Source organism: Gracilinanus agilis, chromosome 1 (genome assembly GCF_016433145.1).
Source record: "Gracilinanus agilis isolate LMUSP501 chromosome 1, AgileGrace, whole genome shotgun sequence".
Lineage (NCBI taxonomy): Eukaryota > Metazoa > Chordata > Mammalia > Didelphimorphia > Didelphidae > Gracilinanus > Gracilinanus agilis.
In genome coordinates, this window is record NC_058130.1 from 50876683 (window position 1) to 50899734 (window position 23052).

The 23052-nt window shown below is 35.9% G+C and overlaps 1 protein-coding gene across 2 annotated transcripts in view; it reads left to right on the plus strand.

The window, feature by feature from the left end:
- GRM7 (glutamate metabotropic receptor 7) overlaps positions 1-23052 on the plus strand; it is a 903481-nt gene that overhangs the window by 641409 nt on the left and 239020 nt on the right. For both annotated transcript variants that reach the window (XM_044656830.1, XM_044656831.1), the window contains exon 7: positions 1497-1636. In XM_044656830.1, the coding sequence (XP_044512765.1) occupies positions 1497-1636 (140 nt within the window). The remainder of the gene's footprint in view (positions 1-1496; positions 1637-23052) is intronic.

The following is a 23052-nucleotide window of genomic DNA, read 5'->3' on the forward strand; positions in this document are numbered from 1 at the left end:
AGGAAGAAGGAAGTTGAAAATAATAAAAGACAGAGAGAAATGGAGTAACGATTAACCAAGGATTTTGTTCTAATCCTTAGCTGTGATTTGGTCTTTTCTTTCTGATTTTAAATTCTTTAAATACATTATTAAATAAGGGGACTTCAGGGAGAGTCATACAGAACTTACTCAAAAGCTTCTTGAAACAGGTATTAAAGAATTTAAGTCACATAGGAAAGTATTTCAGGTAGCTTTTTGTAAGATTTTCTTTTCATGCTAGCAGATCATGTCTGCTTTGATAGAGAGCAACATCTATATATAAAGAGCTTGTATTACGTGTAATTGTAAACAGTGTGATGTTTGACACATATCTATATACAAGTATATGTACATGCGTAACAAATATGTATATATATATTACATGAATATGTACATTTGGTATAGTATACACATTTGTCAATAAGCAATTAGTGAAATTTCTGCAGCAGGAAAACAGAAAATTAATTAATGAAGGTTTCTGTTTATAAGTTGTTTTTTTTTTTGAGAAGGATGATCATTAGTTAATTTAAGAAACTCTTTGCCTTGATTACAGGTATTAGCTCAAGAAAATATTGGCTAAACCTAGACTCTTGTCATTGAAGATAGCATGTAAACATCAAATGTGCAAAAACCCAAATGTGTAATCACTTATTCATGACCACTAATGGCTTCATCAAGAACATGTTAGTTATAACCAACAAAATTGCCACCTATGATAACAGAAGTGTAAACAGAAGGTTATTTTACAAATTTTTTCATAGTCTCCCCTGCTGTAGTCATTAGCTACTACAATCACCTATTGAAAGGATGAAAAATATGTAAAAAATATAAAAGACTTATAAATATCTGAGTGTATCCAATCATTATTGGTCCTATTATAAAGGTAGCCTTAAAATGATCATTAGTATTTTTATTGTAGATTAGGAGTGTAAAAAAAAGGGGATGGGAGGGAATATCTATCCATCTCCCTATTGTTTTTTCTGTTCTTTTCATCCCAATTGCATGCAGATTACTGGAATAAAAACGTATTGTGGAGGAGGAAGCTATTTCTGGATCCCAGTCAACACTCACAAACCTGGGCCGTCTTCTGACGGCAGTATCTTTCAGAAGCAGATGGAACATTTTCTGGGAAAAAATCATTTAGAGGCTCCATTCACAGGACTGATTTCCACTAAAGAAATCCCTCAGGAGCTGGGGGTAGGGTGGGAAAAGCTTACAATATCTCATGCTGTGTGTACAAGGCAAGACTAGTGCAAGGTTTGAGGTTTCCCTCCTGTCTTCTCCATTCTCTTTCCTAGGCTTTTAAGTAAGCAGGCAAGAGAGAACAACTAAACCAGTATTCTATAAGCCATCCATGGTGATGGAGGGCTTCTGCAGTATCAGAAATTTTATTTTCATATCTTTCAAAGAAGACAAAAGTAACCAAATAGATTTTGATTAATGGGGACTTGGCCTTTTCTTTTTCTTAACTCCTTTAGGCAGTGCTGGCACTCCAGTGACCTTTAACAAAAATGGGGATGCTCCTGGACGTTATGATATCTTTCAGTACCAGATAACGAACACCACCAATCCAGGATACCGCCTAATTGGCCAATGGACTGATGAGTTGCAGCTCAATGTGAGTTAAATTTATTTTTTCATTTGCATCAGTATGCAATCAAGTAATTGATCTTTAAAAGTGAATGCATGTATAACTTTCTCTTGTTTTCTAAGTCCAAATATACATATACCTGGACATAGGTTATTGTTTTTGTCTTTTCTTTTTAGTGTGCTTGTACTCTGTGATGTAAATACAAATTTTATTGATTAGTTGCCTGCTAGTGGTATCAGCCTCCAAACAACTGCAAAGAGCATCCAACTATACTTTGTTAAAATGTTTTCTTTGATTTGTTTTGTAACTTAGGCATTTGAGTTTGGACTGGGCTTGACTATCCTGGGTGATCCAGTTTCTCTCTCTTCCCCTTCTCTTCTTTTCCTCTTCTTTCTCCTCTATATAATCCTGATTCTATCTTTATTCCAGCTCTTCTTCCTCTGTGGCCCAGGGACTATGTTAAAGACAGCATCATTTCATCTATTTACCTGGTATTTCAGAATACCGATAAAGGCCTTATGTTCCTTAATGCCATCATCGTCACTTCACCATCACCATCACCATATCACTAGGATGGTTACTGATATTTTGTCCGAGTACTGGAGAAACAACAATAAACAAATAAAACATAATTAACAAATCTCAGTCTATTAAAATATTTAAAGTGCTTTATTGAGAGTGAGAAAGACTTAGCTACTTGACATGTGATCCTGAACAAATCTATTAACCTTTCTATTCATTGGTTTCCTTATCTGTAAAAGTATTGGTGACGGGTTGCTGTCCTTCAACATCCCTTTCTGCTCTGAGAATCATTACATTAAAAGATCTTACATTCAATACCACCTCTGCCATGGAATGGCAAGTATTGAAATTTTTCTAACATTATTCAAATTTCATTTTTTATGCCAAATATCTCTGAGGACCATAATTCAATTAAATTCAACAGACATCTATTAAGTACATACAACAAGCAGGCCATTATACCAGCCATTAGAAATATTAAGATTAAAATTTTTAATCATTACCCTCAAAAAACTTAAATTCTACTCAAGAGATGATAGCACCCAGATAGTCCTATCTTTATATTTGGATTGTAGTTCTTTCATTTCACCTGTTCTTTGAATTCTGTTAAAATTCTGAAAATATCATCAAAGGGCATTATTTTTGTTCTTGGGAATCATGCTAGTGTGTTCTCTTGGGGATTTGAAATCCTCTAAGTGGAATGATAAGACTTTATAGTCCTAGGCAGTAGATAACAACTGACATAAAACTGAGTGAATAAAGTAGTGCAACTTCTTTTTATTAAAAAAAAATTTACTTGTTAAGATCATTTATTATATCTCCACACTACTCACTTTCAACAATGAAAAATTAAAAAAAAATAAAATAAAACTCATAACAATTAAGCATAATTTGATCAAACAAATCCTTACATGTCTAAAAATGATTTTCTCCTCCATTTTAGTATCATCTCTTCTCAGGAGGGCGGTGGTGGGCTTGTTTTCTTTTAATAGTCTTTTTGGATTTGTGGTTTATCATTGTAATAATCAGAGTTCTAAAGAACTAAAGAATCAGAGTGGCTAGACAATGGGGATTAAGTGACTTGCCCAGGGTCACACAACTAGGAAGTGTCTGAGGCCAGATTTTGAACCTGACTCTCAATCCCCTGAGCCACCCAGCAATCTCCTGGGCTAATTCTTAACCGCACTGTGCTAGTATGTCTATTTTTCCACAATCCTACCATCCTTTGTCATTTTCATCTTTTGTTATATTTGTCAATTTGATGAGATGGAACCTCAAACTTGCTTTAATCCTCATTTCTCTGATTATTGATTTAGAGTATTTTATATGGCTGTTGATTATTTCTTTTGAAAACTTCATATTCTTTGAATTGCTTAAGTCTCAGTGAAATAATTTTACATGATTTCTATATTATAGTTGCATATTTTTCCTAGCTAAAATATTTTCATTTTAATTCTACTTGGATGTTTTTTGTTCTCTCCTGGTTTGTGTATAATACTTTTGGAATCTTTTCTGTGTGAGTTCATGCACTTTCATTAATATTGGTTTCATTATATGTTTAATGATGAAATTCTGCATTTATTTTAAAAATATTTTGCTAATGTCATATTATTAAATTATGTGTGTTAAAAGTTAATTAGATATATATGTGGACAAACATGACATTTGTTTGGAATTGGGTCAAGGAAAGGAATAAAGGTCATTCACCCTATCAAAACCATACTTAGGATGGTGTGTGTATAAACACACACATATCTTTATTGAAGGAATGAAAAACATGTTAGACAAGGGCAGGAAAATTAGAAACATAAACTCTTTTGCTATTATTGGGTATGTAAGTTTCAAAACCATTTCCTTTGTATTATTTGACAAACTAGGAGGCAAATTTAGTCTAAGATAAATCATAATTTGATATAGTAAAAAGAACCCTGACTTAGGTACTACTGTCCGTGGTTTTGTTATTCACTGTGTAATCTTTGTTAAATGGATTTTTCTGTCTATGCTGATAATTTCTTAATTTATAAAGTGAGGGAGTTCAACTAGATGGTTTGGGGAGTCCAGAAGCAGCATCAGCATCAAAGTGACCAAGAGTATTGCCTTTAGACATGAGGGGACACGTCTACCTCTCTCTAATCTTGGCACTTGTTAGCCAATGTACTCTACACTCCCTCTACTCAATAGTAACACTTTGGCCATTTTTCCTATTGCCCCTTGTCCCTGATCCAACCTCAGCCCTGAATTGCTCCCATCATCTGCCTCCTCTCCTCCCATTAGTGATACTGTCCAGAATTGAAGGAAGTCAAAACTCTTCTGACTGGATACATTATGAATTCATGTTAGTCAACTTTTGTTAAGCCCTTACTGCCACAAGGAAGTTCTTTTATTCCACCCTGACTAATTCCTTATCTTACTCTCTAAAAATGCTTTTTTTCAGTCATCTTCTCTCTTAATCTTCCCTTCTGCCTAACCACCCCTATCCAGGTTGTGACTGTATCTTATTTTACTGAGAAAATGTAACCCAGTGGTGAGCTCCTTTCTCTCCTATTTTTTAAATTTCACAACCCCTCTCCTAATCTCCCTTCCTTTCCTTCAGACCCTGACAGTGACATAGTCTTTCCCCTTGCTAAGGCCAATTTGTATACAAATATCTTTGATCCTATCTTCTTCCATCTTCTTCAACATAGTGCAACCTCAATAATTCTCTTCCCCTCATAATTTTTGTTTCCCTGTCTCCTGTTTTTTTTTTTTTTTTGGTTTCTGAAGTACTGCCTCTAAAAATGCTCATCTTCCCAATAATTAAAAAATCAGTAAACTCTACTCTCCCTTTAGGCTATCTTTCTGTATATCTCACAGTCAAAGGTGGGATGGAGGAGTGGGAAGAAACTTTCTATACTCTCTAGCTTTACTTCCTCTCTTCTCACTCACTCACTGACTTTCATCCTTATAATTAGGTTAAAACTCTTCTCTCCCAAGTTACCAATGATGTTTGGTATCTTAATTTCCAAAGCCAGTTGTTGTTTTTTTTTTTATTTTTTTATTAGACATTTATTAATATTCCTTTTTAACCTGTTTACATACTTTATGCCCCTACTTTCCCCTTCACCCCCTGCTCTCCCCCCACCCATGGCCAACGCACATTTCCACTGGTTGTAACATATGTCCTTGTTCAGGATCTATTTCCCATTCATGTCTGCCTCAGCCCATGAATTCAAGCAATTGTTTATCTTCTATGTTTCCTCTCCTGCAGTCCTTCCTCTGAATGTGGGTAGCATCTTTACCATAAATCCCTCAGAGCAGTTGTTGTTTTTTAATCAGTCCCTAATCTTGCAAAATTCTCTGCTCTTTTAAAACTCTGTTTATCACCTACACCATTTGGATACTTGAAGTATCCAAATCTAGCCAAACCTATCCAAGTATGAAAGCCTAGACAGTTAGACTTTCACGTCACTATCTCCTGGTTCCCCCTTTTCTTGTCTAGCCTCTCCTCAGTCCTCTTTGCTGGTACATCATCCATGACATAATCTCCTAATATTTCCTTTGGTACTGTCCTAGGCTTCCTACTCTTCTCTAGATGCTCTGTCTTAATGACCTACTTGGTTCCCAGGGGTTTAATTATTATCTTTATCGTGATGATGACCCCCAGATATCTACCTCGCTTCAGTTTCTGCCCTGAACATCAATCCTACATCACCAAATGCCTCTTAGATATTTAGAACTAAATGTTCCTGATGCATCTCAAATTTAACATGTTCAAAGCATGTCATTATCTTTTTTCCTCCATACATAAGCTTCAGTCATACATTTCTATTTCTGTTCATGAAAAACAACAAAAATGCCAAATATTTTTTTCAATTTGCTAAGCTAGTGACCTCAGCATTCCTTATTCCTCATTATACATGATACCAAATCTTGCTATTTCTATCTCTGAAAGATTTCACCAATTCAAACCCTTTTCTTCCATAACATAGCTAATACTTTTGTCGAGTCCCTTATCACCTCGGTCCCTACAATAGCCTCCTAATGGGTCTCCCTGCCTCACATCTGCCCTCATGTTCGTCCCTTCTCCATGATGTTGCCAAACCAATATCCCATAAGTATGCTTTTTTTCCATTTCATCTTCTACTCAGTAAACTCTAGTGGTTCCCTATAGCCTCTCTGATCAAATCTGAACTCTTAGGTTAAGCTTTTCAAGCCCTTTATGGCCTTATCCCAACCTATAATTTCAGCCTCATTGTACATTACATTCCTCCTATACTCTGGTCCACCCAACCTGAACTTTTCTATGTTCTTCATACAAAACATGACAACCTTCATCTCCAAAACTTTGCAATGGCCTGTACTTTTGCCTCCTACAATCCATCTCTTCCTTCATGACATAATTGAAGCACCTCTTTCTATGACCATCTGGATACCCCCATTTGCTGATTAATGTCTTCCCTCCCAAATTACCTTGCATTTAAACACTAATTTTATTTTTTATTTATTCTGTGTTATTCCACATGCACTTATTTCTGTAATTGTCATCACCCTCATTAGAGCATAAGTTTTTTCAGAGAGAAATTGTTTCACTTTTGTCGTAGTCTCAGTGACTGGCACATAAATATTTAACAAATAGTACTTGCTTGCTTATTTACTTGATTACTTGAAATGTATTATCTATGATCGTGTAAGTAGATAGTTTTCAAGGCCCTTCTGTCTCAAGCATCCTAAAATTGTATGATAATCCTCAAGACAAATAAGTACTGGCCTTAAAAATAATCCAACATTTATTAAAGTACCCTTATACTCATAAAACTGGCTAAGTATGGGGAAGGAGAAGTCCAAAATAAAATTTATATTAAGTATAAACATATGGCATTGAAAATAAAGTCATGTGGGCATTTTCCAAGATGCATTTATATTTAGGAATTGTTACTAAAATATGGACAATCACATGTATGAACCAAGGCAGTAAAAATTCCAAACCAGCATGAATATCAAAAACAGAAGTTTTTAGCAATTGCAGAATTTTTTTTTATCCAAAGGGCTATAGCTAGCTGCACAAATTATATGTAAGGCAAAGCTGAAAAATTCAAGGCTACCATATGGTATTCAAATGTCTTAGCCTAGAATTAAAATCCAGCCTTGAAAGAACTCCAATCTATCTTCACATGGCAATATAATAGAACTCTGGGTTTGGATTTCAGGTTCTTACCTTTTAATCTAGCCTCATATTTATAACTTATGTGTAACTAGATGATAGATGTTGGACCTGGAAGGAACCTGAGAGGTCATCTAGCCTTATTCCATCCTCCTCAGAAACACCTGAAGTTTGGGGAAATTCAGTAAATTTCCTGGTTACTCTCTTGGAGCCTCAGTATATTTTGTCTATAAGATGGGGGTAATGATGCTTGAAGAACCTTCCATAGGGCTGCTGTGAGAAAGGCACCATACTAACATGAATTATTGTAATTATTCGCACATGTCAGTATAATCTTATTCCACAGAATTTGATCAAGTGCTTCTTCTAGGTAGCACACTATGCTTGATACTAGAGAATCATGGAATACTAAAATGTTTGGATTCAAAGTTTAGAAAAATTTTAGCTGTGTCATGGAGCTTACAATCTTGGAATAGATAAGGAATACATATATATGTATTATGCAATATTCTACTAAAATAATACTGTGTCTACATTTGTGTCCCTAAAAACCTATTTTCTTACCATATCAATAATTCTCTTCAAGGATAGGCCTCCCCCACATCCCCTCCAAAAGAGGAAAAACTTTCAGTGGAAAAATTCAGAACATTCTGAAGAACATTCAGAAGAAGAGTTCATTAAAAGAATCTGCTTCATATTATATATTTATTTATTTACTGAGAAAAATTAGCTTTGTAAATATATTTATTTTTCTACTATCATTACTTAGCTAATAAGAGAAGAAAGATGATTAGGATATTTCTGAGGACCTAACTCATACCTCCAAGCAGGGATTGCATTAGAACTCATAGCCCCTTAAGGTGAACTATTATGCAAACAATGACACGGAAATAATCTTGTTGCCATGACATTCTTTTTAAAAAAATCCTAATTGAAGGATTGGGGAGGCACGTTAGGGACAGAGAGTAAAAGCTAAACTAACAATATTTGGATAAAACTTTTAAAAAATGTAATTTCTCAGTCTTTAAACATATCAAAAAATATGCCCTTTTTGGAAAGCAGTTGCCATTTTTTCCTTATCAAATGTGCAGTTTCAGATTTCACTAAAATACATGCATTGGAATGCTGAAATTCAGAATCTATTGGTGATATCAAGAAAAAACAGTTGTGCTAGAGATTTCTCAAAATAATTTTTCTTGCGTTAAATTCATCTACATTAAATAGTCGTATGAGACAGTGAGTTAATTGCCAGGATCATTTGATTTATCAAGGTACATTTGTCAGACTTAATACTTACTCAAAGCTGTCTATTCAACTTCTAATCACTTGATTATGTTTCATAATTGGAATGATAAAAATAGGTCTTAATCTAAGAACACTAATAATTTACAATGGACTCTGTGGCTTGTAGTTATAGTTAAGTAATGAAGAACTAACTAAAAAAAAAGAGAGAATAATATGTTTTCAAAAGAGAGTACTTTTCTCAAGAAGTCAAATTGGGGGACTATTTAGAATATGTTTTCCTTGATTTGATTCTTCTACTTTCTAAGATTCTCCCTTGCCCCAACTTTACCAGTGTCTTCAGCTTCTCTAATGTGTGTTGACAGTTCAGTAGGAATTTCAGAAAAACACATCATTCAGACAGTAAGTACACTAGTGATCTTGATTCTTCTGGCCTTCTCAAAACTGAAGTTACCTTGCAAATGGAGTGAGTGATTAGCTCCATGAGACTCAGTGTTTTCCTGGGGCCATATTGGTTCTGGGTTTCAGTAGGAAGAATGGTGGCATTTGGTGTTCTGGTCTCAGCAATATGGGCTCTTTCATTTTTGGGGGATTCCAGACATTGGGTTTTAGGTTTTTAGTCTGAGTTCACATGCCCTTTAGTGGTTCTAGGCCCTAGAAAGTGCAGAGCCTTTTTTGGTTTTGATTCTTAACAGTACCAGTTCTTATGGCCCTTCTACTTGGAAGACTCTATCACTCTGAAATTTAATAGCAACAAATGAAAAGTTGTTAGATATAGAATGGAGTGAAAAAAACTGGTAGAAAGAATGATGTATATATTAACCAGAACATTTTAGAGAAACAACTTTTTGAATATCACATTGACCAACCATGTTACCAGAGGACTCGGGATAAAATATGCTACTCATGCGAGTAAAAAAAATATAAAATGAGAATAGTCAGTTTTGGAAATGAAAGGAAGATAGGATCACTGGTGTACTTATTGGCTGAGTGGTAGATCCCAAAGTAACCAATGAATCAACCAAATCTTACATTATATACAGTATTTTTGGGATCCATATTTCTGAGAGGGGTTCAAGCTGCATCACAGAATTCCATAGTGCCCCCCAGAACTCTAAGAGAGGGGGCAGTTAAAGGCAGTTGGAGTCCTGGTATAAAAGCCAGGACACCCCTCTTTGCTCTTGGCTCTGAGCAGAGGGACAATCTGTGTAGCTCTTGGCTGGAACATTCAGACACTGACAGTCAGGGCTGCTTTACCTTGGTAGCTAACCACAAAGACAGACCTTCAAGCAAAAATACAGTCTACCTTCAGTTTAGCAGTTCAGGTTTTAGAAGGAAGAATATTTAGGGCTTAGATTAGAGTTCAGCCATTCAAGTTACATACCCACCCCCAACCCCCAACTCCCTACCCCCGCCCCAGGGAGAATGTGCTATTAGCCTACAGTTAACAGTTTAGCCAAATTACCTTCCCTCCTCTTTCCTTAAACTGATTCCTTTCTCCTGTTCTTTGAAATCATTAAATACATTTAGTTTGTGAAAAGATAGAGTTCGTGTACAGTTAGCTGGGGATTATACTTGCTACCTTCCTTTCATCAAGCCAAGTATTTCATTTAAGCAGGGGCTGTAACTGCCTTTGCCCTGGGGACCTATGGTCAGATTTACTGAAGACTTTAACCTCATACATTTCCATCCTGTGAGAGAATAATTCAAACAAAAAAAGTTATCATCACAAGGGATTTAGTCTCTGTATATTTACCATCTTGGCCCAGAAGTTTCCAAAGTAGAATATCCTCTATTACCAGACAGTTAACTAATTTCCAACTGCTTACAGGGTGGGGGGAGGTGAAGAAGTACTCCACAGGCTCCTGTCCCTCCCATCTAGTCAAGTCTGAATGCTTCTCCAAAGACCAGGGATTGGAAAGACTCCAATGTCATCTGACCCCTAATCTCACAGTTTCCCTAATCTTACATATTTCATATACATAGTATCCTTCCTCTATAAAGAAAGGCTTCCTTGAGGCTAAGTGTGATCATTATAATTTCATAACATTAAATCTCAATTATTGCTGTGGATATTATTCTCAGTCAGTTAGCCACTTAGATTCCTTGAACTCTGAAATCTCATGATGTTGACTTGCTATGATAATTTTGGAAGTCAGTATGGGATTATATTAAGAAAATGCTTAAAATGACTTACCATCTGAACCAGATGTCCATCTGCTAGGTGTGTAGTCCCAAGTGGTAAAAAATGAAAGTCCTTTAGAGACCAAGTGATTTATAGCAGTCTTTGTAAGGATGAGTGATAGGACAAAAAGAGCCAGAAGAAGGCCATTGGTGACAATTTGTGACAGTTGAGACAAGAGGGAACTGGGGAGGGTCTGGAGGAAGGAGAAGGAAAAGGAGGACTTCCAGTGGAGGACTGAGAGAAGGAGGAGGAGAACATCTCAGCTGGAATCCAGTCCTGAGGGCTTCCTGAGGATCTTTCTTTGGACATTGAAACCGGATTCCCTGGTCAAAGGCATCTCATCACATCTTACCCAGTAAGACTTCAATAATCAAGTCAGCTACATTTGGGACTCCATTTTGGGAGCAATCTCTTGGGCTCCTTCTCCCATTACCCAACCTTGCTGAGAGACCCTTTCCAGTTTGACTTGCAATTACAGAAAAGGATAGAAAGAGAAAGAGAAGGAGAAGGGACAATGGGGAGATGATGGTCCTCATAGAAATAGAGAAGAGGGCACCCCAAATTCCTTTGCCCTTCACCCCTTTCCCCAGTCCCTATATTGATATTAATAAAAGACATTCATTAGTCAGATAGCATTCCAGAGTGCCTGAGAGATGATGGGGAGGGGAATCACAGCTTGGTCTGGCTGCCTCCAACTTGAAGCCAGACCACCTGCTGTGAAGTTGACTGACCCTGGGGGAAGCTTGCGTGAACCTCACCCTCATTCAAAATTGGATTGGAGTGCTCAATACCTCATCTTATAGGAAAACCTTGCCCCCAACTTCTGTGGGGTGGCATGACCATCCAGGTCACCCAGTTTCAGGGTGACACCCCCTCGAAGTCTTGGCAGTGTATATTTGGCGGAAGGGGAGAGCTTAAGGAAAGAATCTCTTCATAGACTCTCTCTCTCCCCTCTATCATAACATTACTTGCTGGGTGTCTTAATTATTATAGAAGTCAGTATGGGATTATATTAAGAAAGTGCTTAAAATGACTTACCATCTGAACCAATGTCCATCTGCTAGGTGTGTAGCCCCAAGTGGTCAAAAATAAAGTTCCTTTAGAGACCAAGTGATTTATAGCAGTCTTTTTAAAATTCCCTTGGCAAAGAACTAGAAAAAAAAAAGTAGATGAACATTTATTGAAAAGGTTCATGAACAAAATGAAAAGTTAGTACAGTGCAAGAAATGATGAATATGAAGAATTCAGAGGGGCTTAGGAATATTTATATGATGTAATATAAGATGATGAAAGCAGAACTATGAAAAAATACATAATGACTAAAATATACACAGAAAGAGCAATGATAACAGCAACAAAAGTGACAAGAGAATGTTTTGAAATTCTCATGATCATGGTTGGTGCCCAAATAAGCTTTTCTTTTCAGAGTCAAAGTAATAGAGAGATAGAACACTGCACGTAATGTTGTATGTTATGTATGTATAATGTAATGTATATGTATAATGTAATAATTTATAATGCAATTAATTAATGTGTTGGTTAGTTTTGCCTAACTTTTCTTTCCCTTTCCCATTTTTTTTTGTATTCTTTTTCAAACAGGCTAGCTGGTGAGGTGGAGGAAGAATCAAGGTGATGGTAAAACAAAAGATATTTAGGAAGAGGATAGTGAGCAGAATAGTGGAGGAAATTATCTCCATAATCTGTCCTGGTCAGACTATACATGGAATATTGTGTTTATTTAGGGGTTATTGCATTTCAGGAATGATGTTAATAACCTGAGACATATCTAGAGACAAGTCTCAAATCAGGCTGTATTTGGATCAATTGAAGGAATTAGTGATGTTTACTCCAGAGAAGAGGAGTCACTGTTGACATGAAAGCTATCTTCAAGTAGTGGTTTCAAGGGATGTTTTCTGGAATACAAGTTAGACCTGGAGGACAGAATTAAGGAAAATGAATGGAAGTTGAAAAGAGGCAAATTTAGGATTAATAACAGAAAAAGTTTTCTTAGCAATTAGAGATATACCCAAAGTATATTATCCTCCATGAATTTTTCTCTGGGGAAAATGATATATGTCTTCTTTTGCAACATGATGAACATGAAGATATGTATGGTATAATGACATATGTACGATCCATATAATAATACCTGCTCTTTTGGGAAGAGGGGAACAAAGAGAGGGAAAGAGAGAACATCACTCACAAAATGTCAGAAAATGGTAATTAAAAATTATATCAACATATAATCTGGAAAAAAATTAAAAAGTGGAATCAAATGTGTTGGGAGAAAATAGGTTCTTTCACGAGTATTTAAAGCAATGATTGGATGGCCACTTAACAATCATATTTTTACAAGAGATTATTTTTTTGTGTATAGGTTATCTGAGATGGCTACTCAAGTCCTTGGAATTCAGAAATATGGAATGATCATGAAATGCTCCAAAAAGATTATACTAGAAAAAAAAAAAGATTTTCTCCTCTTTTTCCATAAAATGTATCAATATGCATCTTTGTAAGGAGTCCCAGTGATTTGGTTTTTGAATGACTTTTTGATCATATCCTTGACTTTAAATACTTTCCACTTCCATAAATGTAATTTTTAAAATTATTTTGTTTGGTTTGTCTCCACACTAAATGCAAACAAGCCTGATGTGCACAATGACAGAAATGTAAATAAACCTAGCCTTCTGCCCAATGATACAGTATACAAGCAACATTTCTATTTTAAATACATTGAATTTATATCTATTAATCATATTGGTCATTAAGGGGGATGTGGATATTCCAAACTTCAGCTGGATGCTTAGATTTCACTATTTTTATTTTTTCTTTTAGAACATCTTCCAGTAATCAATGATATATTACTGCAGTCTTCCTACAGGAATGTCTGAATGATTAATAGTATTTATAATTATCAATATGGTTCCACAAACATGTACATTAGATAGGCCCAGAATCCCATAAATTCTAGTTTGCAGTATAGACAGTCAAGCATATCACTTCATGTTTATTAATCTGCTCTGCTTTCTTCAGGGAAATAGCTGAATTTCATTATTTTCTTTACTTCAGACTCTAGACAGATTTTAGGGGGGAAATAACAATGAAAAGAAGAAAGGCTAGTGAGTTTTCATTGTTGTATTAGAGAATTTCACAATTTCTCCTGCACCAAGATAGAAGTCTACCATGTTCCTGCTCTAAGTGGATAATTTTAATGTATTTTCCCTTAAATTGTAACAAAGCCTATAACAGCCTAGGTTCTAAGGATTTAGAATTGGAAATCCATCAAGGCAACTGTTATATAGTAGATAAAATGCTGATCTTAGAGTTAAAAAAATGGTTGTAGTTCCATTCCTGGATTTGGGTTCAGGAAGACTTCAGATGCATATGAACTATCTGACTCTGAGAAAATTTTTGAACCTTTTTATACCATAGTTCTCTCATCTGTAACATGGACATAGTAGGGCAATGTTGGACTTGGTAATCTCTAAAGTTCTTTGCAGCTCTAATTAAAAAACAACAACACTATAGCAGGAAAAGGATTAAAATGAAATTAGAAAATGTTTAATAAAATAAATATAAAGCAACAGAGCTAATGTTATTTTTTGTTTGTTTTCTAAGTCAATATATGGCCACAGAGATCCATTTCAACTTAAGTTTAATACAACACTCTGGAGTACTATTTTTGCTCTGATCTAAAGTGAAAATTTGTCCTTACACTTATAATATCTACAACTTCTGGAAATTTTAGCACAATATTCACTTGCATTGGAAATCTGGGCCCCTAAAGCACAACTGATACACGGTTCCAGTGGTAGCCCTGAGTTGTTTTTTGCTCAGGAGTCTTGACTAGTGTATTTCCCCCTGATTGTCATTTGGTATCCATCAATCAGAATTGATCCATTTTTAGGAAGGTGTATTTATAATGGTCATATGATATATTAAGAATAACTGGCATAATACATTCCCCCCAAAATCTGTGATATACTTACCCAGAAGTGTATATTGAGTCCAGGGATAAGTAAGTTCAAGCCTAGGGAGCATAGAGGTTACTCACAGGTCCTTGGAGCCCCTTGTACTGATATCTTCTAGATGCTACTTTTTGGTATGGTATAGTTTTTCTGATGAAATTCTTAGAGTCTTGGATCTATCTTTACCTTACTCCATCTAATGTATATTTAGCTGCTAAATTCAGACACTGCTGTCAGTCACTGCTACCCTAGTTTGTTCAGAAAAGTCTAGATCCAGGGATCATCCTAAATTCATATAGTCCTCCTCTGATTGGGGGTCAAGGTTAGCAGGGAGAAAACGGTGCCCAGAACTGAGTCACTCTTCCCTCTTTCCCACCCAAGACATTCCTTAGAGAAATTTGAAACCCTTTATTTCTAAAACTGGTATGCTGGGTGTGATCAAGCCCTTCAGGCAATCCAAACATAAGTTGTGTCATAAATAACTGAAATTTCTTTCTACTGATTAGCCAACGTCCAGATATTGTTCAGATGAAGCTCACACATCTACTTTGGACGTGTGTTCTTACTTTCAGAGTTTTGATTCCAGTCTATTCCTTTGAGTGGGGTATCTGGACTAGTCACCAGACTTTTGGAATCATGAATTTAGAACTGGAAGGAACTTTTGAGCCCATCATGTCTTACTGATGAGGCAAATGAGGTCCTCAGAGTTTGTCAGCATTGCTCAACTGTTAAATATCTGAGATAGTTCTTTCATATACCAGGTGTCTGTTTGTCCAGTGTCATAATAGAGTCATTTGGTACAAAAAACTCCCCTCTCTGCCTAATCCACTTCACAATTTCCTACCTAGGAACATTGGACTAAGTTAATGATCCTATGAACTTGGATTATGAACTATGAATTTGGACTAACGATAATGATCTTATGAACCGCAATTCCCAGATATTATTTCAGTTTTATCCTGAGGGGTAAGTTATAAAGAAAGGATGATTTGTTAGGAGAATGATAAATTAAAATGTGATTTGTATTTTCTTTTAATAACAGATGCTGAATTACCATGCCCCTAGAGAGACATTAATATGGCATTGTAATGAGCTTCCCTACTTAAGCAAATCTTGTATACTTTTAACTACAGAGAGCACTGAATGGCATGAAAACCAGATAAAACCTCTTAAGTCAGGCCCTACTTTCAGTTAATATATTCTACAGGTGGAGACAACAAGCATACTCACAAAAACATATATGTAAAAAATATATGTGGAAAGTAAGAGCAAGATAATTTCATGAGGGTGCCAGGCAGTAACTGGGGTGATTAGGGGAAAAAAAAAAACTTTATGTAGAAAGTCAAATGAGCTTTTTTTCCCCCTTTTTCTTATACCTTTTCTTTCTGTTTTTGAAAGAAGTGTGATAAGGGGTAGGCATTTGGGGTTAAATGATTTGCCCAGGATCATATCAGTAGGAAGTATCTGAGACTAAATTTGAACTGAGCCTTAAAAAACAAACAAAAACTAAGAATTCTAAGAGGCAGAATTAAGGAAGGAATGGATTTGAGGTTCTTCTACCAATTGGATAGGTGGCTTTGGACAAATTACTTCATATCTCTTAGCTTTATTTTTATTGTTGTTTTGTTTTTTTATTCTCTATAACAAAGAGATTGTACCTGATGATTCATCATATCCTTCTTATCGCTGAGACAACATATAGGATCTTCTGGAGTTTGAAGGAATCTTCAAGGACATAGAGTCCAACCTTGCCATTTTGTAAATGATGGAACTGAGACAGAGAGACAAAGGGCTCAAAATCACACTAGTAGTTGGCCTGGGAGACAGGATTTGAACCCATGTCCTCTGACTCCAGAAGCAATGCTTTTTCTACAATACAATGGTGTTTCTGTATGAGATCTGTCTAAATTGGCCAGCCTTGTCCATTACCTGTTTGGAGCCGATGAGAATTTACAATGAGATTCTATTTAATGGAACAAATTGGCTTCAATGCTCTGGCATGTAATGATGTATTCTTATTCCTCCTCCTGCTTCAGGTCCTAATTACATTTCTGCTCTTTTGTACCTAGCTGTATGCCAGCCTGATATTCCCAGAGCTCAAACAAGGTTGGTGTATCTGGGATCACTTTTCATTCTCTTAGGCCCCTGGGATGCCAATTATAGTTCTAAGTTTTAGTGTCAATTCAACAAATATTCAACAATTGCCCATTTTTAAAGGGCCATTGTGGACTGGAGGTACACAATTTAGAATGGAATACGAACCTCGTCCTCATGAAATTATGATCTTCTAGGGAGATGAGACATGAATTGGAGCATAAATACCCATAATACAGACTATGATAATTGAATACAGAGAGCCACAAAGGGCTTTGGGAATTCATGGCTGTCAGAAGACCTGGAACCCCCTCCCCCCAGTGAATAGGGTTTATGTGCTGTATAGATTGGGTCTGTGCTTGCTTTATTCCTTGGATTTATTGGGTAGAGCTTTTCTACAAACAGCTCTTGAAAAGCCTTAGTCCTGGAAGAAAAAAAGCAAACAGTTGCACATATTTATAAATGTGGTCTGTATCCTTTGAAGTAGGCTCCAGCTGATCTTATCACAATTGCACAGCTAATTTCCCCATTGTTAAAAATAAAAATGGCTTATATTAGTTTGTAGTGCCACTGATTTAGCAGCTCCATTTGACTGATCGTGGAGCCCAGCTAGCAATCTTTTGGCTATTTAGAAAATGGTGTGAAGAAAAGTAGGAAGCAATGAATCCTCTAGCCTGGTTCTTTTGTAGGGTGTCTGTGGAGTTCTCCCTCCATTCACCCCGAAGCCCTCTTCTCTACATTTGTATGCCTTCAAGAATATTCCACAATTATTGGATTGAACAAATGTAAGGGGACTCTTTTAATGGCTTTGCTAGGAATTCCACCAAAATTTGACAGAGGGAAAGCTATAGCAAGGGTAAAGAAATGAAGGACAGGGTTTAACATGACAGAAGATGTAATCTAGAAATGGAAAGGAATCCACATTTCTCATAAGTAGCAAATGTACTCGTGATTTAGTGTGTGGTAGCATTATAATGGAGGCTTCAAGATGACTCATTGGGAAGAAGAGGGTCTTTATCATAGCAGGAACTAGGATGCCTGACACTTGAAAACAGGCATTCAAAGCCAGTGGTAACCCCCTGATGGATACATATTGCTCAGGTAAGTGGCCCCTTGAAACTGCTTTGGAGTAGTTTATGTTTCTCATTCGATAGATAGCTGGAGAGAGCGGCGAATATTAAGCTGCCTGATTTGTAGATATGTTCTGGCTTTGATGTTCAGTGTAAATGGATATACATTATGTGGGTTCCAAATGTCAGCTTACAGAAATAAATCGAGTCTGTGGAACACTTGCCTACTGATTGGCACATAGTAGGAGCACAATGAATATTTGATGAATGAATGAATAAATGGCAGGATTCAGTTCCCGTGCTCCAGCAAGAACAAGCCTATCTAGAATCCCAGCATATACTCCTCATCTCATTACCATTATGAATGCCACTGGCATTTTACTTTATTCTCTATAAGTAGAGGAAGTCAAGGTTGAAAAGTAACTAATTTGTGTTCTGGTCATTAGATTGCAATGCCGCGGTGGAACTCAGGTACTTGTATTCATGATGTCATTCAAATTCTGGCTGTCATTGCATTAGGTAGAAACACCTGCCAAAGTTCAATTTCTTTTGTTTTCTAGTCAAGCATTCAAAGATTAGAAACTCCCCTGTAAACTCTCTTTTTCTCCCCCCTGTTCTTTGGCATTCCTTTTCCACACATCTTCAGGACCGTGCTGTACATAGGTAGAGGAAAAGGAAAGCAGCTGATGATAGCTCCTTCATTTGAAAAGGTAAATGTTTTCTTAAAGAAAAAAGATTTCAGGGTCCCTTGGTTAAGTAGCCAAGGTGCCATTCAAAATCAGGTCTTATTGAAATGACGTCCAACATTCTAGTTGTCATTATAAGGTACATACCACTAGAATATAATTTATTAATAAAAGCCAATTCCTTTTAGTGAAAAATCTCAAAATGATTCCACTAATTTATATGCACACATTTGTTAGGTCCTGTGACTGACTCTTCGTGACTCCATTTATGGTTTTCTTGGCAGTGATACCAGAGTGATTTACCATATCTTTCTCTAGCTTATTTTACAGATGAGAAACTGAGGCAAACAGGGTTAAATGACTTGCTCAGGGTCCTACTGATAATAAGTGTCTGGGTTGAGTTTGAACTCATGAATACAAGCCTTCCTGATGCCAAGTCCAATGTTCTTTCCACTGTGCAACCTAGCTGCATATGAATAAATGCACACATGCTTATCTATCTATCTATCTATCTATCTATCTATCTATCTATCTATCTATCTATCTATATCTATCTATCTATCTATCTATCTATCTAAAGATATATATGGATAGATGTATATACAGATGTCACATGTCATATATGTATATCTGTGTTTATATATATATATGTATGAGATATATCTCATTTTACATTTTGAATACAGAGAGATACAGAGTACCATGGGATTTGGGATGTATATGAACTCATACATATATACCAATATGTATATGTGTATGTAATACATATATATACATGCACATTAATTTATATTCAATATCATTTTTTAAACTTAATCAAAACTCATACCAAGTAGAAATAGATTTTTACAAATTGCTCTGCCTTCCACTCTTTGTGCCTGCATTAAGCTGTAGGTATATCACTTACCCTCTGAACCAGAATTTCTTTATTCATCAAATGATATGGTTAAACTCCCTAATTACTAATAGATTCCTTTAAAATGTGAAATTCTAATGGGAACCTGCTCTAGGAAAAAAAAAATTCCTAAATGGTTGTCCAGCCACCTACTCCCTTTTAGTCTCCCTTCAAGTACTCGAATGTGCCTGTGAGCTTTCTAACTGACCAAGACCACTCAGAGAAGCCTCTTTGGGGGGCCTCTTCCTGCTGGGGTACTGAGGACTGCTTGGGCATTTTGTATTTTTTAGTGAATCACGGGTGCTATTTGCTGTGCAAATAAACAGAGCACCAGACATCACACCTACTCACAAAGTGCCTGGAGTTTAGTTAAAGAAAATTCAGTAAATTTGAGATGTGTCATAATTTTGCTGGAATAATAATACTAATAATGACAGCATTTATATAGTTTTAAGTTTCCAAAATACTTTACATTGATTATGTAATTTGATTCTTACAACAGCTTTTTGAGACAGACAGTGAAGATATTATCATTCTTCTTTTACTAATGTATAAACCTAGGGATTTAGAGATTAAGTGATTTGCCAGTGCTTATACAAATTTGTGTCCATGGCAAAAACCTTGAGTCTTCCTGACTTTAAGGCAGTATAGTATTGATGCTCAAGTAATGGTACAAAGACTATAGGAAATTCAAGGAGGAAGAGTTCATTATTCATCTGGTATTATCAGGGGAGGCTTCATTTGGAAGGTGAGATCTAGAAGGATGATTAGAATTTTAATAGTCAAATAAGAATAGAAATGACATCCAAAGCAGGGAGACTTGCATGAACAAGAGTCTCAGATCAGGATAACAACTTTGTTAAAAAATAATTATATGTCTTCAATGCTACTGGAATAATCCTTGTCATTTCATTCAGGTGAATATTGATTCTACCTAGAACTGATCCTGTAATTGTAGATCCATAATTATAGGCATGGAAAATCAGAATTGGAAGAGTCCACAAAGACCATCTAGTTAACGCTATTCTGGAGACTGTAGTGGTGCAATGGAGAGAGGTCTAGGTTTGGATGGAGTCTGGAAGACCTGAGTTCAAATTTGGTCTCAGAAATATCCTAGCTATGTCATCTAGGGGAAGTCACTTAACTTTTATGTGCTTCAGTTTCCAGAATTAAAAAATAGGGTTAATTATAGCAACTACCTTTCAAGGTCATTGTGAAGATTAAATAGATAATGTTTATGAAGCATTTAGCATAGTACCTTATTTAATAAAATTTGTTCCCTTCCCTCTCTCCTTAGATTCTATTGCCTATATGAGAAAGTTCTCTTTTGGGAAAATGTTACTATCATTACTATCTAAACCAAGCCGGAAAAGTGCTTTGTAAATCCTGCAGTGCTTATATAAATGTGAACTAGTTTATTTATTTTTATAAAAACTGTTGTCTCACATACAAAGAGTAACTACTTCTTCAAATAAATATGTATTGATCATTTATAATATTAAGTGTAAGCTATGAGTCTTACCAGCAATGGAGCATGTGCTTTGTATTGAAAGTAAATATTTTTATTACTAACTTGAATGAAGAAGGCTTGCTTATCAAATTTATGAATGATGCCAAGCTGGGAGCAATAATATATTTTGGATGACAAAATCATGATTGCAAAGGTTCTCAACAGAACAGAATAATTAGCTGGGAGCACTCTGGAGAGGGATAAACAAAATGGCAAAAATGATCTGGAACTTCTGCCCTGTGAGGAATAAAAGAAATTTGAAAATATTTTGCCTAGAAAAGAGAGATGAGGGCATGCATGATTGGTTGCCAGTACTTTCAAGGGAGATGGTATGAATAGAGAAATAGACTTTTCTCTTGTCAAAATGACAAGATTAGGACCAGTGAGTGGGAGTCACATTATATATAGCAAAGCACATCCCAATAACTAGAGCTATCCAAGAATCAAAAAGATTCCTTTTTCCCTATAAGAAGATATCAATAAAAGAATATATGACCATCAGTTAGGCATCCTACAGAAGAAGAGATTATTACATTATGGTTTAACTTTGTTCACTTGTTTTAGGCATATATAACTCTTTGTGATTCCATTTAGGGTTTCTTGGCAAAGATTTTCCATTTCCTTCTCCAGCTCATTTTAAAGATGAGGGAACTAAGGCAAACAGGGCTAAGTCATTTGCTCAGGGTCACACAGTTAATAAATGTCTGAGGCTGAGTTTGAACTTAAATCTTCTAGACTCCAGACAAAGTCCTGAATCCACAGCCATTAGTTGCCTCTTTGAAATGATCAACATCCTATTCCCAACCTTAAATGCTAAATATTATGTTGCTAAAAGCAATAGATGAAAGCCGCGATCATGAAATTTCTGTAGTCAATAAACGAGTTAAAAAAAAGGATCATGAATCCAATAGTGGGAAATGAGAAAGTCACACAACACTACCCTCATTCTTTTCCTCCAAGTTTCTGAAACCATATATTTGGCATTATTTGCTTGGGAAAGAAGAGTGCTTTGAGAATCTGATGAAAAGTAATTTGAATTTTGAGACTGGGAAGGACACAAATCATAAGGACACAAATCATTAAGTTGTCATTTAACTTAGTCGTCTACTCTTTCCTGAATTTGGTGTAAATAACACAGATTAGGTGCTATAGGCAAGGAGCTGACTTGAGTGACTTATAGGACAGAATTTTTTATTATATAAATCCATTGCAACTCACTGCATAAAGCATTATTCCAATGGGTCATTCTTAAATACTGGGAAATAGTTTTGTTTTACTCAGGTCTCTGTATTGCATGTTTGCCTGTGATATTAAAAAAAATAATAATATGATCTTAGGCACATGATAGCTATATCAAAATAGCTCAGCTACTACATTAAGGAAGAAATATGAAAAAAAAAAACAACAGTATAGTACCTGTTCTTTAGATATATGGATAGTTAGATAGATTGATCCAATCTAATCTAATAAACTTTAAAAAAAAAAACCTACCCTTTTAAAGGCACTGTGCTAAACACTGGGGATACAATGAATAAAAACAAAACCAGGTCTTGTTCTCAAGGGATTTACCATATAAAAGGGGACACACCATGCATAAGAAGTAGAAAAGGGGTTAAATTAGAGGGAGATAGAATACCAAGGGGTATATGTGTGCAGAGACCTCTTGTTCCACAGAGATGAGACCACATAGAACAGCAGATGCAAAGTAGAGTGAGCTGAGAAATCCAATTTCTACCCTTTATAAAGGAAGGCAATGGGAGGAGTTCAGTACTCCACCTTCCAGCCCTCTGGTAAAAGGGGAAAGGAGGCTGAGAGGAGTGGTGTCAGTAGCATAGTGGTGAGGCTAGAAGTAATAAGCTTATCCTGAGGGGAAGCAGGTGGGTCTTGTTCTGTAGAGATGAAACCAGGGCAGCAGATGCAAAATGGAGTGATCTAGTGAGATGCATAGGTAGACAACAGAGAACAGATCAATAGCTATCTGTATATTTTCAAAGGAAATTGGGAATAACTCTGTGAAGTGATCTAGAGGAAAGTGAGCAGAAATGGGAGAACAATTTATACAAGGACGATAACATTATAGAGGAAAACAATTTTGAAAGAATTTGTAATTCTAATCAACAAAATGAAAAAC